The following is a 17,889-nucleotide window of genomic DNA, read 5'->3' as shown; positions in this document are numbered from 1 at the left end:
CATTCTCTCCTCAAGAGTCTATCACTGGATCCAACAATTCTGGGCAACTCCATCCCCTCTCTAATCATCCTTTATATGAAAGTTTATTGAGAAAGGGATTGGGCTTCAGCTCCAGAGTAGGCTGATTATCTGGACCCATTTCATTTGACTTTCAGGCCAAGTCACATTATGGAGCCCCCCTTGAAAACTCTTGTGGATGACTTTTGGCCTAAGCAGAATTAGGATAAGTATGCCTTTTCTCATGCTCCTTGAGTTCTCAGTTTTAATACTGTCAATTGGAGTATCCTTCTGGAGCAGCTCTGAGATTTGGAATGGGATCACTTTTTGCATTGGTCCTCTTCTTTTTCCGTGGCCAGTTTCAGGGGATGGGATGGAAATTGAGCCATAGGCTACTCACTTATTGGCTTCTGCAGGGTTTGATAGGTGCTGCAGGGTATTTTCATTTAACATCCTCATGAAACTACTGGGTGAGATTATCTGTTGGTCCAGCATGCATTATAATTATCAGACTATTGATGATTCCAAATGATGCTTCTCGGTTCTGTGTTAGTGAAGTGATATTATATCAGTCAAGTGCTTGTCCCCATTTCTGGAGGCTGTGTGGGTCTGAATGGGAAAGAACAGACTCTGGCTCAATCCTGAGAAGACTTCATGGCTGCAGATATTTGGGGGCCCTGCCTCTGGAGAATTTTCCTTTCTGGTCTTAGATGGAGTTGCTCTTCTCACCATACTAGACTAGTGCAATACCAGCAGGTGGCAGCTGGGATCAAAATAGTCTTTGTATGAGCATACTTAGTGTGACAGAGTGGCCTTTGTTTGATCAAAAGGCCCTAGTGTCATGAATAGGTTACCATAACACAGTGTACGTGGGATTGCCCTTTTCTCTTTTTTTTGTTATATTATTTCTGTGGCTGTTCATAATTCCTTTTTGTGTATTTTTAAAGAAATTGTAATTGTAAGCCACCAAACCTTTGGATATCAGGCATTCTATAAATTGTATAAATAAATAAAAATATGTTTCAGTTATGACTAATCTGATAACAATGTTCCCAGCTAGCCTATTATGTCACTTTCCAGTCGAGTGTTCTTTGGCACATGCATTTATCATAATTAGAAGCTGTATGAGCTCCTGATTTTAGACACTATGTTCCAAAATGAGACTAGAATGGACTTGTATTGTCTGGTTGAGTGTTCCAGTACTGTAGTTGTATGTATAAGATGTGACTTGTATTAAAGTATTAGAAAATATGGGAATATAATATAAAGAACACTTGAGTATATTCTACAGGTTTTTTGAAAACAAATACACTTCCTATTGATTTTGAGAACAAAATAAGAACTAAAATTTTGTGACATTTCTGGTGAAGATGTTTTCATTCTCTCTGCCAAGGACTTCTGTATTTGAGAAGAAACATAAGCAAAGTTATGGCAAAGGATTTGTCATACATAGTTACAATGCTGTAAATTCTAAATATGCTTTTCATCTGTGAATATAAAAAGAATGATGATGAATGCTTTTGTAAATATTATGGGTGTTTTTATTTATTAACATTTTCATTGTTCTCTGCTCAGAAATTAAATTTACCAAAGGAAACTTGCCTGAACAGGCACACTTTCATCAAGTCAAAGAGATTTAAATCTAAACCTCATTTTAGTTTCACATTCTTCATTATTAGTTTGCACCTACTATTCTTTGCATAATAATATGCTGGGGATCCATGAAATTCTTTTAGTAATCTGCATTACTTGATAATGAATTCTGTTTCTCCTAGAGACAAGTTTGTGAAGACGTTATTGATGGAGGAAGCTCAGAAATTAATGAACAGGCCAGTTTTGCTGTAAATAAGCTACGCCAATTAAATGACAAACTTGAATACAAGAGACAAGCTCTAAATTCTCTCTGCAGTTCACCAAAACCTGACAAAAAGGTAGGTAGCTATGTTTTTTTTTAAAAAAACATATCAGTCAATAGATTTTAGAGTAATAGGCAGTTTTGTTTAAGAAGTCTTTCCTTCAAAGATAAATGTAAGTGTTGCTGTCCTGTCTTATCATTTAGTATTGGTTATATATTACTGCCTTTGTAAAGCTCTTATAACATGTATGGACAATCCATTCAGTATAAGTATTTCCCCAGGTAGGTTTGGTAATTACCGATATTTCTATATTTATGTCTGTTTTACGTTGATTAATCTCCAAATCTTGATTACTAGCCCTGAAGTCCTCTTGCAAAACATTAGTGGCTGAGCCTGGGAATATTGTATGTTTAAAGCTTCAGGAGCCCTTTTTTCAAAGACCAAGTTGAGAAATAGTTTTGGAAGATGAGGATCCCAAATTTTTGTTTATGTCACAAAGCCAGGCTTCGTTATGCCCTCGTGTGCCCTGACAAATGGCTCCGCGTGCCACCCAGGGCATGCATGCCATAGGTTCGCCATCCCGGGGCTAGGGAATCAAAGGAGTTGAAATCCTCACTTCATAAAGTTGCTGAGGTGGACTAATATTACTTTAAGTTGGTGTGTTGAGAACTGCTAGTGATCACTATCAGCTTAAGGCTTAACACTGATATCTAAATCAACCTTGGCAGCTATTTTTCCCTTGGCAGATTGTTTCTAAATTGAAAGATGAAATCAGTCTGATGGAGCGAGAACATAGTGACCTTCAATTGCATATTGAAAGAACAGACTGCTGGTGTGAAAATCTTGGCATGTGGAAAGCCTTCATTAATACTGGAGAGGTATGGCATCTTTTTACTGCTGCTGCTGCTGTTAAATGAATGGAGTCTTGCTAGTCAAATGTTTACTTCAGAGTTCTCTAAGAATGAGGCAAAGGTGGGTTTTTTCATTGCATTGAAATAATAAGCCATGGAGAAGCATAGCATGTTTACTCTGACGTCATTAGGGGGTAAATGATGTTGCAATAGTCTATTGTTTTATTTTCAAGACTTTGGGAAGGGCTACTGGGAACATGCACACAAGACTTGTATAGAACACCTATTTTGCTTCTTGAGTTGTGTGAAATGAGAGACAGAGAGCCTGCAAAGGCGCTGCTTATCATTTATCCTAGCATTTGCCTGTGTGCATACAGAGTCAGTTGAAGCAGTTTCTGAAAATGCCACACAAGCAGGGCTGCCAGAATATATTTTTTTAATTTTTTTATTTTTCTTTAAAAAAGACAAAACAACACATACACAACAAGAGCAAGGAGGGAAAAAAACACAATTTCATCAAGCATGTCGTTTGGTTACAAGTTTTTGTGCAACGGTTTTTACAATTAAGAATAAAGTCACTGATTATCCATTAAACCTAGTTAAATATTTCATTGAGCATTGTGTGTTCAAGTTACCATTTTCTTTCATTTGTGACAACCCTTGTTTCCTTACATCCATAATTATCTACTAGGTAACAATAAGTCTTTATAAAATTATATCACCAATCTCTAAAAAATAAGAATAAAGATTAAGTCAAAAAAATTCCCATTAATTCATATTACACATTTCTACTTTCCGTTAACCATAGAATTTCCAATCATCCACAACTCCAAATATAATTTTCCATTATTAATTATCAATAATAATGTACTCAATGTATAAGAGTGAGATGATTTAAATTGTTAGGTATGATTGTAGGTGGTGACTATTTTATAATATAAAATGGAATAACGATGATGTAATGAATAATGGATATAAATATAGATTGAAATACTTAATGAGGGCTGCCAGAATATTTCTAAGACAGGTGCTTCATATGTGTGATCCCACTGTAAGGATTTCTCCTGAGTCTGCTAGTCTTTCAATCTGCCAATCGAATGCCCTCTTTCTCTATATACTGTATTTCCTATCCAGAACCAAAGGGAAATATTTTTGTTTCTTACCTTTAAAAGACAATTTGTCATACAGGGAAAATAAGCTTGTTACAAATTCAGTTACATACAATAATTCTTGTGACAATAATGAACAAGTTAGTATATGTTTTTTTTTAAAGTAACGGTGTGTAGAGTTAACATTTTATAACTCTTTATTTTCCTAGGTCATTGAAGAAAATGGTGAACAAGTGCCCTATTATTCTGTTATAGTGATATTACAGGAGATTGGCAGGGTTGAAGTGAAGGAGTGGACAGTTATCCGGAAGCTCAATGAGTTTCAAAGTCTGCATCGGAAACTCAGTGAGGTACAGAGAAATTACGGAGAGAATTGTTGCTTACCTTGAGAGTTTGATTGAAATAGTTTAAATCTCATTTAAATGATATTAATAATTTTATTATGGAATATTTTTAATGTTTGTTTCTTTTTATAATCTGTTTTGTATTGCATGATGCCTAGAGTCACGTTTTATGTGATGGGTGGCCATATAAATGTGATGAATAAGCAAATCGGTGGGTGAGTTCTTTGGGATGTAAGGGTACTTTATACTCCCATTTAATAAGGCAGGTCTGTGGGTTGCCTCAGGTGAAAAGATGCCACCACAATATTAGTGCCATTCACAAAACTTCAGTAGAACTTCAGTAGAAACAGATAATTGGCTAGGTTCTGCTTCTTTGCATGGGGGAAAATGGAGCAAAAGCATTCTTTTGTCCCAGTCCACACACACATTATTTATGGGAACAGTAAGCAGATTTGAAAAATTGGATTTTTGTTCTTTTGGCGGACTCAGTTAAACTCATATATTTTTTCCAGAATATATACAATTACTTGCTTAACAATAGTACATAGTTACTACAAAACACGTATCTCATTCTGATCTGCATCATAGCTGTTTGAAAAATTCCACTTTTTTTTCTCTTTCAAACAATGTCTGAAATATAAAACTTTCCTCCTGCATTTTATTTTCTCTTTCTTTCTCCATCCCATTTCTGGTTTTATTTTATTTTTTCTCTTGCTGTTTCCTTCACTGTTCTTTGTGGACCATATTTTACCTGTTCAGAGAATATGACATATTCTTTGGTTTTGTTTTGGTACTTTGAATTATTGAGTTTACACCTTAGGCACAGGAAATAAGGAGCCAGGATAAAGTTCAAAAATTATGTGAGTTTATTCCATGCAACCTATACACAAAATCTGATCTATTAATGGTCAAGGCAAATTGGTGCCAGATAAGAGTCAATGGAAACTGACTCAAGAGGGACTGAACTTAGGTCTCTGATGGGGCAGTGGTGGGTTCCTACTGGTTCGGACCAGTTGGGCCAAACCGCTAGTGGTTTGGCAGTCTGGGTCGTAAGAACCAGCAGTGACCCAGGGCTGCCATGCCCTCGAACTGTTTCCCTGGGTGGCGCCATAGGCCCCGGCATCTTGTTTTTCAGTTCTGCGCAAGCGCAGAACAATTTTAAGTACAATGTGCACTTAAAGTGCAAGTGCAAGCACAGCACGCTCAAGAGCGAACCGGCAGTAGTGCCTGCCAGAACCCACACCTGTTATGGGGATATAATGACTCCATACTAACGATGTAATTGATTCCACCCTTGGGCTCAATTGGGTCATCTTCTACTGAATGAATTGTCTCCACTGCTAATCCTTTTTAATTTTTTTGTTACAATTGATAGACGTGATCGATAGAAGTGACTGTACTTTAATTCATAAAATTATTACTATATTTAATATTCATTAAATTAAGTAAAAGTCAATAAAGTCATGCTTGATCCTTGGGTATTACAATATGGAAGTGTCTTCTGTGTTATTTTATTGACTTTGTAGTTAGGTCTAGATTCATTTGGTAGATCAATGGAAATACCTTCTTACCTTTGTTCAGAGTGTTAGTGTTAGGAAGTTAGTTGACTTTCTTGTATCAAGAGCATTTTTATTTATTATTGTTTATTCAATTTCTGTAGCTGTCAAACTCAGCCAGCTGACTCTGGGCAGTTTACAATTTTAAAATTATGAAACAATTTAAAAACATTAAAACAATAAAAACATCCACAAAATTAAATAAATAGATACAAACAGCAGCGTGATGATTAATCATTTAATAGTAAAGCCAAGTAATGGAGGCCTTAACACATTCCAAGCCCCAGGAATATTCAAATACTTTTATAAGACGTTGTGGTGTTCAGCAAAGCGATGGCTACTATAAATCTTAAGCTGGTGTAGGTTTATTTCCGGAAGCATGGCTGTACTAAAAAAAGTAACATGTGGTGTAAGGATCTTGGTGTTCTCTAAGCTTGCTTGTTTTCCTGCAGATATTTCATTACCCAGCTAGGTAACATCTTTAGTGCTAGGAGGAGTGTGATTTGTTTTCTGTTTATATACAATAGCTTGCCCTGTCAGTGTTAGTGGGTTGTTGTTTTTTACTGATAGTCTTGATTAATCTGTTGTTTATCATTTGATTGTCTGAGTTGGTAGTTCCTTGATTAGGTTAATTCCCTAGTGTTTTGAGATTTACTTTGGTCTAGGGCAGGGGAGTCAAACCCGATTTCATTGAGGGCCACATCAAGGTTGTGTTTGGGAGGCCAGTGTGGGCATGGCCAGTTTGACATCACTCATGTCGGGGATGCAGGTGGTGGCCTGAGCGCTCTGCCAGCGAAAACACGCTCCTGAACTCCATTTTCAGTCTGAACACACACTCCTGCAACCCTCTGCCAGCGAAAATGGAGCTCAGGAGGGCTCTGTTTTCACTGGCAGAGGCACCGCTGGCCAGTCCTTCGCTGTTTCCAGGATGGCCGCACGGGCCAGATCTAAGCACCCCACAGGCCGAATTTGGCCACCAGGCCTTCAGTTTGACACCCCTGGTCTAGGATATTGAGTTTCCCAGTTGAAACTCCTCAAACTACGTCCTGGGGGTCACATACGGCCTGCCGAAGCCATTAATCCAGCCAATGTGGGGCCACGAGGCTGCCCTGCCCACATTGCCCCGTCTACCTGCTGGCCCCCACCCACCTTCTGGAGGCTAGAGTGGCCAAAAATGGGCCCATTTTTTCCCTCCCGGCCTCTATTGAAAGAGATGGAGGGAGAGGGAGGGAGGGAGAGACACACACACAAACAATCCTTAGAGTGTTCTAGATGATGCCTAGGTTGGTTTTTTCTTCTTGGATTATTGGGTCTTTTGAGTTATTTAAGATGTTTTGGGGAGGTTTAATTGGTTTATGTGCTATGGTGATGTTTTTGTGTAGTTGTGGTTTTTTGATGTATGACTGTGTTATGTTGCCTTCTATTGGTATAATGACATACAGAGAAATTGAAAGTTAGCAGTACCTAGTCATATCATTTAATACCTTGTTGGCTTTAGTTAGGCATGTAAATTAAAATAGATTATTAATTAGGAAATTGCTTCTTCTTACCTAGTGCTTTCCATCATTAAAGAAAACTCAGTTGCCATCACTCAGCAAATTGCCCTTTAAATCTGTAGACCAGAAATTCATGGAGAAATCTAAGAACCAATTAAATAATTTCTTACAGGTAAGATTCCTTAATTTTTGATAATCCCAGAGAGTTCATTGTAGAAGGTTTTTTTCTCCTTTTTATTTTTTCTGATAATACATCTTTTCACACTGCATCCTAAATTCAGTCCCTAGATTGATAAAATGGTCTAATTTTGTCATCAAAATGTGTCCCTTTGCTTTCACTGAGATTTAGTGCTTAAGTATGCTTTTGAACAAATAGTGTGAGAGGCCAGTATTTGAAAATGTGTTGAATGTAAATTCTTGTCAAGGAGGTAGAATTGGTTAAAAAAAGAATAAGCCTGCATTTATCTTGTGTTATATTCTCTAAGGATCTATGTATCTAGAGCAGGGATATCAAGCTTGCGTTGTCACGGCATCGTCAAATGACGTATTGTGACTTTTCCCCCCTTTGCTAAATCGGGTGTGGGCATGGCCAGCGCGTGATGCTTCCAGCCTATGGACCGCAAGTTTGACACCCTTGATCTGGAGGATTTAAGGATCTAGAGCCGTGGTGGCGCGGTGGTTAGGACTCAAGGTTGACTCAGCCTTCCATCCTTCCAAGGTCGGTAAAATGAGGACCCAGATTGTTGGGGGCAAGATGCTGACTCTGTAAACCGCTTAGAGAGGGCTGTAAAGCATTATAAAGCGGTATAGAAGTCTAAGTACTATTGCTATTGCTGTTGCTATTTTATACTTTGTTCCATTTTTGTATCTATAAGCAGATTTCTGATATGTTTTGGGAGGAAAAACTAGACTTTAAAAATAGTGTGTATGTTCTGATGTCTCTAAGTAAGTTCTGCTACTGATAAATATTTTTACTTTGTCACAAAATAACCAAATTAACTATAATGGATTGTAATATGCAGGATGGATTGTAATAATCATATGCAGTTGTTTCTTGTTTTAAAAATAAAATAATCTGCTCTTTGGTATCTCCAAATATCATACTGTCTTTTTTCTGCAGAAATTGCTTTCTGATGAAAGGTTGTGTCAGAGTGAAGCACTTTATGCCTTCTTAAGCCCTTCTCCTGAATACCTTAAGATTATCGACATACAGGGAAAGAAGTCAACATTTTCACTCTCGTCCTTTTTGGAGAGGCTTCCTGGTGACTTCTTTTCTCATCAGGAGGTAAGTGGATAAAGAAGAATTATTTTTGGTAGATAAGCATTGGTGAATAATGAGACAACTAGACTTACAGTAGGTCACATTGTGTTAAAAGCTACAATATGGTTTGTTTGTTTGTTTGTTTGTTTCTAACTTAGGGTGATATGTCACTCAAGGAAGCAACTAAATTGCAAAGGTAGAGGTTTGCTAATCTTACTAATCTAAAAAGAACAGAACACATATGGAGTTGTTTCAGATGAGATAGAAGTGTGAGTAGTTTTAAATGAACCAATAACCAAGACGATAAATGGCTTCAAAAATTATTTTGCAATAAACAAAACATTGGAGGATCTGTTGTATACATTGTCTTCAATTTCATGGGTTTCAGAACAGTTCTAACAGTTAGTTCCCACATTTATCCCACAATATTGCAATACTTGAAACAGCAGTCATTATTCCTGTCTTAGAAAAAGAGCAGAAATGCATTTAAAGGTTCAATTAAATTTTCATGCTATGTTTATGATACTTAGGAAGAAGCTGAAGATGATGATCTATCTGACTATGGGGATGATGTGGATGGGAAACGGGATGCCCTTGCAGAGCCTTGTTTCATGCTGATAGGAGAGATTTTTGAGCTGCGAGGAAGTAAGTAAGCAACTGGTTCTTTAGCATATAAAAAGCATATTAGTAGTTAAGCAACTGAGTAGTAATAAGTTACATTAGGACTTGAAATGCCTAGGTTGAATTGAGCCCTAAGCAGAGATGCATTGGGCATCTTTTGGCCAGCCACTCTATTTTGGTTCAGTCTAGTTTGCAGAATAGTTGTTGCAAAGATAAAATGAAGGAAAGTCACAGCTTTTGCTGAAGACAGAAAGTGAACAAATAAAGTACTTACATCTTGTATAATTTTTAAACATGGGAAGATGATTTTTCTTCCTGAGATCCATTAATTTCTCTCATGGGTCTTAAGAACATATTTATATAAAAACAATCTCTATATGTATAGATGTCATGGAAGAAGATGGGCGTGGTTTTAAAATTGGAGGAAGAAATATCAACAACCTGCACTAAGCTGATGACATTAGTCTGATAGTTGAAAATGTAAAGGATCTAGAAGCAATACATTGAGAAATAGGACTAAAATTAAATATAAAGAAGAGCAAGCTAACGACAATGGAAAGAATGACCTATCTTAGAATTGCCAGTGAAGAAGGTAGATAGTTTCTGCCTTTTAGAATCAATCATTAACTTTAAAAGAACAAGAGTCAAGAAGTATAGCACAAATTAGCAGTTGGTAGAGTACCCATGAAGGTCTTGAAAAAGATATTAAAATGCTGTGATGTGCCTATACTTTAAAAATCAGAATCGTCTAAGCAATAGTTTTACTTTGACACTATAGAAGCAAAATATGGAATTTGAAGAAGTTGGCTAGGCAGAATATGAATGCTTTTGGACGATTGTGTTGGAGAGAACTCCCAACAATACTGTGAACACCAAGAAAACAAATAAATGAATCATTGAACAAATTATCCCTCAGTTCTCTCTGAAGGCATAAATGACCAGGCTCAGATCCTACTTTGGGCACATTATACAAAGACCTAGTTCTCCCTAGAAAAGGCCCAAATGTTGGAAAAGCTTGAAGAAGAGGGCAACCAGCAGCAAGGTGGATGGGCTTAGTTACATTTTTTCTGAAACAAGAAAAGGCTTATTGCTGAATATGATTGGTGAATTATAAACAAATACCTTCAAATAGATAAGGTGGTGTCAGCCTCTGCTTCGCTTACTTGCTTTCGGCTGCCATGGAAACGGGGGGAGGGCATGGTATTTGGGATGGGAATTTAGTACAGGAGGATTAGTCAAAAAGGGAGTTTTCTCACCATCTTCTGCCCATGCTGATGGCCGATGTTTGGACCTGGTTAAGGCCAACAGTCCTGCATATCAACCTGATGATGCTTCTTGGAGATGCAACCCACATGACACCTAAAGGAGTTGCAGATTGGGCAATGGGGTGGGGGTTGTTGGAGGGAGGGGGCTGGGCAAATGTTTGATATGTATGATTTCGCGCTTTTCTGTCTCAGACCTTGCTTTACTTCGCTGCTATCTATTCATAACCAGTAAAAGTACTTTTAATTCCACAAACAATGGAGTTGAGAGGTTTCTTTCTTGGTTACTGAGGGAGGCACGCATGACAGGTGGGCTGAATGTAAACTTTGCAGTTAAAGTAAGATGCGCTGAATGTAAACTTTGGTTGTAGGTTTTGACATTGATGTTAGTATATAATGGAAGTACAACAACTGATGGTTCTAAATACAGTACATATAAAAAAGTCTACACACTCCTGTGAAAATGCCAGTTTTGGACATGTAAAAAAATCAGAGCAATTTTGAACGGATTTATCTTGGTCTAATTTTTTTTACATCTCAGAAACCTGGCATTGTAACAAGGGTATATGGACTTTTTATATCCACTGTATGACTTCCCTTAGAAAGAAAGAATATAGTCTCAACTAACTCAGAGTTATTTAAGGTATTATGGTAATCATGGAACATTTAGAAATTAGAAATTGATTGATAATTAGTACAATTGTTATACTGAGATTACATGATAAGATCACTTTACCCGATGATAGTTTTGGCTGCAGACTACGTGGCGACCAAAGTTGGTATGAAGGACTTTGCCAACAAACAGTAACTAATACTTATCGGGTGAGATTGATCCAGCAGTCATTTCTAATGAAAAGTATTCTAAATTAGATGAAACCACTCATGTCCCACATCACTACTGAAACAATTAACAAAAAGGCTAGATGTATATTTCAAAGCTGCTGGCCAAAGCATCATGATGCCTCTATAGGTGAACCTGACCTCTTCATATCTGGATCTAATTTCACTTGTTTATCCTCATTTTACCTGTCACTTGATCTCAGACATTACAGACTTTTATGGCTTTCACAGAATCAGATGACAAGTGACTCAGCTGAGTTTAGCCCTTAGGCTTCCACTGAATATGCTTGAAGTAAAGTCCTCTGCCATCTGTTGAAAATCACTCTGTATAACCCTGGATTATCTCGCCTCACAATTTCATGCAGACAAATTATTTGCCCAGGTATACAACAGTATAGTTAAATGAGCATTAACTGCAGGTTTTGGATTTACCTCTTTGCACTTTTCTTTTTTTAGTGTTCAAGTGGGTGAGGAAGACACTAATTGCACTAGTTCAGGTCACTTTTGGAAGAACCATCAACAAGTGAGTGTGCTATATTGCTTCTAAAAGTACTAAGAATTAGTAGTTGTTTGATGCATAAGCAGCCAGAAACAATCCAGATAGAGGTTGTGATTGACCTATTCTTAAAAAACAGACAAAACTTGTTTCTACAGATTTATTTATTTAAGTACAAATATAGAGATTTCTTTCTAAGAATGATGCTATGAATGCTACACTGAATGATACCATGAACGTTCTATTCCAAGCTATATCAGAAGTTGTGCCAAGGAAGTCTGGATTTGTGATTTCTATTGATTTGAATAGAAATATTATTGTTCCATGCCTAGAAGTAACAGTAATGAAGAAATAACACTGAAAGCAGCGCAACTAACTTCTGAATATAAAGATAAGAATTGCATTGTACTATTTCACCTGATACAGCAGGATTACTTGGACAGGAAACAAACCTGCTTGAAAACAGACTGAGATAGTCAGGAACCTGAATTCTTCAACAGATATCAAATGTGTATCGGCTTATAGTACAATTATGAGCTATGAGAGTGTATATAATGATAAGAGTTTATAAGCTAACATGTTTCCATAGAACAATACTTCTGAGACACTTTGAAATAAGTATACTCTAAGTCAGGGGTGTCCAAACTTGGGAACTTTAAGACTTGTGGACTTCAACTCCCAGAATTCCCCAGCCAGCGTGGCTGGCTGGGGAATTCTGGGAGTTGAAGTCCACAAGTCTTAAAGTTCCCAAGTTTGGACACCCCTGCTCTAAGTTCTTGAGATGAAACAATTGTGGTCCTGTGCTTATAGCGTTCAATGCACTTTGGCAGATGATGGGAAGCTAACTTGCTTCAAATTATTAACAGGAACAGGAGACACAAGTGATACTTTCGCTATGATTAGACTTTAGGATACACAACTCTAATTTAGTGAATAGTGTGTATTTTGATCAGTGATTGATGTTGAGGGATTTATTATACTGCTGAAAGATAGCAGAAGATGATGATTTATTTATTTATTTATTTATTATTCGTATTTATAGACCGCCCCTTCTCCCGAAAGGGACTCGATGATGATAATGGTAATGACAATGATCATTTTTATGGCAATTTGTAATATCCTCAGTTGGATATAATGATGGGAAAATAATAGATAATAAAAAGGCAATGAGTTAATGTACCGCAGTAAGATTACTATCCTATGCATGGTTGATCAAAACTGGGTGATACCCAAGAGCTGTGGCTTCTGATTACATTAGAGGCTTGAAACTGCTATCCCTCTAAAAAAAGAAAACCAAGGTGGGACCAGAAGGAAAGGTTGACATCTTTACTGTTCTGCAGGACTTTGCAAAGCATTGCAGTGGGCATTTTGTGATGCCCATTGGTCCAGCTGCACCAGGAGCTCTTGCTTCCTTGCCCTCTATGAAGGGTCTGTCTTGATAGCTTTGCACAGTCCTCTCTTAAGGGAGTTCTTCTAAAATGCAGTTTTAGAAGGTTTTAATAGAAATAGAAGTGCCAAATCATTAGCTGCTTTTTCTGCTGAACAGGCAAGTGAGCAGAGAAATCGTGTGAATAACTTTTATTTTAGCTTTAATGCTAAAAATATAAAATTTGCAACTTTAAAATATGTGAACTTCACCTTCCAGAATTCCTTGGCCAGCTGAACATGGTCCTTGTTAGGATTGTGGAAAGCTGATCCAACAATATCTCTCTTAAGGTTGTTCCATCCAAATTGAACTTTTGCTAGATTTATTTGGTATTACTATTAGCTTTCATTTTTCTAAAAGAATCCTAGTTGTAAAATGATAGCTTGAGACTATTTTCATGGTTTTCCTTAGCAATTTTACTTTCAAGTTTATTTATTTCCAGACAGAACATATTCCAATCACTCCATCCTCTTTTGTTTAAGTAGCATAGTATAACATGGGGATGTAAGAAAATTTCATGATACTAACGAGCCTATACTATCTAAATACAGGGTATACAAAAAGGCACAGACTATTATGTAAATTACGTTAAATGTTTAAATTGTTTGGCATTTCCTTCTAAACACTCCCTTGTTTGACTTCATGACCTTTCAATATTCCTTGGCGCAAACTTTTTTTTATATTTGCAAATTATGGTATGATGGTCTTCTTTAGATTGGCTGATCTGATGGGACCTGACTTTAGTTATACTTTGTGTGTGTGTTATTTCTTTTTAGAAAGGGAAAAATAGGTTAACACGTTTTTTTCTTAATGCTTTTCCTCCAAGACAAATTCGTGACACTGTAAATTGGATCTTCAGCGAGCCAATGCTTGTTTACTATATCAATATATTTCGAGATACATTTTGGCCAAATGGGAAACTGGCACCCAGCACAAAGCCTGTAAGTGAACAGCATAGTAGAGAAATAAAACAGAAAGCACAGCAGAAACTACTTGAAAACATTCCAGGTGAGATATTCTGACATTATTTGAAAATTAGAACATTATTCTTTTGTTTAAGATTTTTATCAAGATAAGCTGTTAAGTTTATCAGGATATTAAATATAAAAGAAAATGAAATAAGTGAGAAAATGTGGGAGGAAAAGGGGAAGGGGGAAAAAAGTAGGGTAAATGGGAAAAATAAAAATAATGATAGAGTCCTGACACTTATGAGTGCAGTATAATAGGATAATTACATTGCAGTCTTAACTTTTTACTTTTACATGCTAGCATATATGTTATTTGGACAATGGAGGTCAAATTTGATGAACAAACCTGTTTAAGTAAAACTTCTCCTTGGCCATCTAATAGCAATAGGAATAACATTATATACCGCTTCATAGTGCTTTATAGCCCTCTCTAGCGATTTAGAGAATCAGCATATTGCTCCCAACAATCTGGATCCTCATTTTACTTACCTCGGCAGGATGGAAGGCTGAGTCAACCTTGAACTGATCAGGATCGAACTGCTGGCTGTCAGCAGAGTTAGCCTGCAATACTGCATTCTAGCCACTTCTACAATGGCTCTTCCATGGTATTGTACTTCACAGTGAGGAGAAATAATTTAGATGACAGAGTAGAGGAACTAGAGATAGTTGGACTTCCATCATTCCTTTAGTCTATTATAGTAGTTGGACTTACTATTTTGTTGGCATTGCACCAGCTTGGGTTTTTATATCATGACACTACTGTGGATATATTTCTATTTCATTATACACTGTATTTCTAGATAATTATTCTTCATAAATGGTTGAAAGCATTAAAATCAGTCAAACTTTTTTTTTTTAAAAAATGCTTCTTTCAGACACACTCCAAAGTCTCGTTGGACAGCAAAATGCTCGCCATGGCGTAATCAAAGTGTTCAATGCACTACAAGAAACCAAGGCTAATAAGCATCTTCTTTATGTGAGTTTAACTCAGACTGTGGGGTTGCTTTCTATTTTAAACTGATCCTTTCTCAGATCTTAGAAGCTTCACTGTCTAATATACTGTTTCATAGAACTTTTTTTTAAAACTTGGAATGGGTGAAATCCACTTAAGAGAATACAAAGTTCACACCTGTTTTCTTCAATTTCTCATCCTTCTCTAGCTGGGTAGTAGCTGAAGCAATAGAAAGAAATCGGTTAAATCAAATTATAAAAATAATTTACTAATTCTTGAGATCTCCTCAATCATACTAGATCTAGTAGTAGATCTAGAGGTCTGTTGTCAGTTAACACCAATATAAGATAGCAACTTGGCTCTCTACCATGCTTGAACCACCTGGAAAATGGGGAAATGATGGACAGCAGTGTACACACATGCAATCGTGCCTATTATATACTTGGAGTTACACAGAGCAATCCTATTCCAGAACAGAGAGCTTTCCGTCTCATTATTGGGAGACCTTTTCATTATACCTCCCTGCAAAAAATATTCAGATTCATTTATTTAAAGTTGGTTGCAGATCAGGAAACATGCTTGCCAATAAAAGCTTTTACCTTATTTGTAATGCTTATACACCCCGTAACCCCTAAATTGTCCATTCTGGGGTCCCTAAGGTGTCTCTTCAGAAGAAGTAAATTGTGCTTCAGTCCTCCAGCTTATACTGTGATATTTGATGTTCTAATGTCAGTTTAGAAGGAAAAAAAACACATTTTAATTTTTTTTCTCCTAGGTATTATTGGAAATGCTGCTACTTGAATTGTGTCCTGAACTGCGAATTCATTTAGAGAAGGTTAAAGCAGCTCAGGTTTGAATGTTCAGGTGGATTAGTAAGAAGAATGTCTGTTGGTAATAATAGACATTAAACATTTCCCTCTTTTCCATAGAGGGTTGACTGAAAACTTCTGAGAATTTGTATATTTTTCTTTCTTTTTTTTAGATTTACACAAAGCAAAGAAAAGCAGACTTGAAAAGAACAGATGATAGGGTGGAATGCCAGCAATGTGTAGTTTCTGGCTTTTATTTAACTTGTTATATTAATAAATCTCTTTAAGATACAGATTGAAATGTGAATGTTAATATAAGATATATGAAATATAAAATATTTTAAGCATTTACAAAAGGCATTTTGCTTTAGTGATATCTTAATGGATGTTGTACAGTTATTTTTTTTGCTGAGGATACTCACTGTTTCTCTATTTTCTTGTGTCTTGATGAGCCTTGTTGTGCAATATATGTAAAGATACTGTGTAAATTTTACTGCTTTTATTTTTACCAAAGATTTTCCATAGTTTGCAGCCTTTGTAAGCAATAAATTATAAAAGTAGAGTGCACTGCTTCATAATTACATCTCTCATTACAGTTTGAAAGTTGGGAGTGCTGTTTCAGAGAACTGTATTTGTTTGAATAACAGACAACCAAAATTTAGCATTATCTTGAAACACATTATGAGTGAATTAGCCTTAAGCAGGATATAAATATCTTATCATCGTAATAAATTGAAGTGCAGTTAAATCACTCAGCCCATTTTGATGTTATCCAGGGTATGTTTTCTATAAAGTATCTCTTTTAAAAGGGCTATTACACCCTTATTTAATTTTATGTCAAAGTTGCCAGTTTAGCTATTTAAAGGACAGATAAGAGAGCTGTTAGGTTGTTGTTAGAGCAGCAGTGTGTATTTTAAACTTAATTTATTAATGTGTCATACTAAAAAAATGCAGTACTTTCAGATAGGTATGACTCAAAGACAGAATTACCAATAGGTGCAAAGAAAAGAGCCATAATCCATCAAATATGAGACACATTGATCTTTTTATATTTGTTTTTTAAAAAATCCTAACAATTCACACATTAGGAAAATTAGCTTGTTCTTTTTAACAGCAATGAACCTTATGCTATGATTTTAAATACACATATTATGTGTATTTGCAATGCATATTATGGTTAATTACTGATCCAATGCATAAAGGCCTGAATTATAATCTACTTTTCTTCTGCAATGTATTATCTATATATCACCACGGGTAACCCATATCTCCCATGAATTTCAGGGCTTACTGATTTCAAGTAATTATTCAAATGGTCTAATAGCAGAGATTGATTTAACTATATGCAAAAAAGAAAAGAAAAACCAAATAATTTTTCAGCAACTGTGGAAGAATGTTTTAGGAAGTCAGGGCTTTCAAAGGATGTTTTAAATTTATTTTTTAAAATTAGTTATACATGTGTACATTGCTAATTTAATGTTCTCATTGTTCTTTCTAATGTGCAATGAAATGTTTTTATATATATTGGGCAAACTTTTTTCATACATTTTATAGTAAACAAAAATAATTATTGTGACATAAGCCTACTAAATCAGTATACAACTTGTTAAAACTGTATCATCTTAGGCAGTATAGCTAATAGTTAATGTTTCTTCAAGATAACTGAAGAATTCCTGGCACTTTGATATTCACAAACTGAAAGCACTCTGATGTGACAAATACTCAAGGTTTTCCTGGGGTGGTGGTGGTTTTGGAACCATTTTTTTAACCTAGAAGACAGAATCCATATAAACTGTTTGAAGCCACTGCCCACATTTTCCTTTTGTTTGTGTCCAACCTGACAGTGCATCATGAATAAATAATCGGTTTTCTGTATTTTTCTGTCATTCTCTTCAGCATCTGAAGATGTCATGTGCAGGATTACCTATAGTGATTTGTATTCTTCACCAGTGAAAGAATCTGGTTTAAGTTAATGAATATATTGTTTGTTTTCTTTGAAGTGTGTTTATGCTTTTTCTTTATCCCTTATCTCGTTCTTATTTATT

General features: G+C 36.1%; 1 protein-coding gene across 1 annotated transcript in view; it reads left to right on the top strand.

The window, feature by feature from the left end:
* SNX25 (sorting nexin 25) overlaps positions 1–17,772 on the top strand; it is a 56,163-nt gene extending 38,391 nt beyond the window's left edge. The window contains exons 10-19 of the mRNA XM_081959749.1: positions 1,773–1,928; positions 2,600–2,731; positions 4,023–4,163; positions 7,268–7,381; positions 8,330–8,494; positions 9,001–9,115; positions 11,650–11,716; positions 13,942–14,123; positions 14,959–15,059; positions 15,811–17,772. Of these exons, the coding sequence (XP_081815875.1) occupies positions 1,773–1,928; positions 2,600–2,731; positions 4,023–4,163; positions 7,268–7,381; positions 8,330–8,494; positions 9,001–9,115; positions 11,650–11,716; positions 13,942–14,123; positions 14,959–15,059; positions 15,811–15,891 (1,254 nt within the window). The 3' untranslated portion in view covers positions 15,892–17,772. The remainder of the gene's footprint in view (positions 1–1,772; positions 1,929–2,599; positions 2,732–4,022; positions 4,164–7,267; positions 7,382–8,329; positions 8,495–9,000; positions 9,116–11,649; positions 11,717–13,941; positions 14,124–14,958; positions 15,060–15,810) is intronic.
* Positions 17,773–17,889: the final 117 nt, after the last annotated feature.

This window comes from Natrix helvetica (genome assembly GCF_964273705.1).
Source record: "Natrix helvetica genome assembly, chromosome: 7".
NCBI classification, from domain to species: domain Eukaryota; kingdom Metazoa; phylum Chordata; class Lepidosauria; order Squamata; family Natricidae; genus Natrix; species Natrix helvetica.
This window is presented reverse-complemented; position numbering and strand designations above follow the sequence as displayed.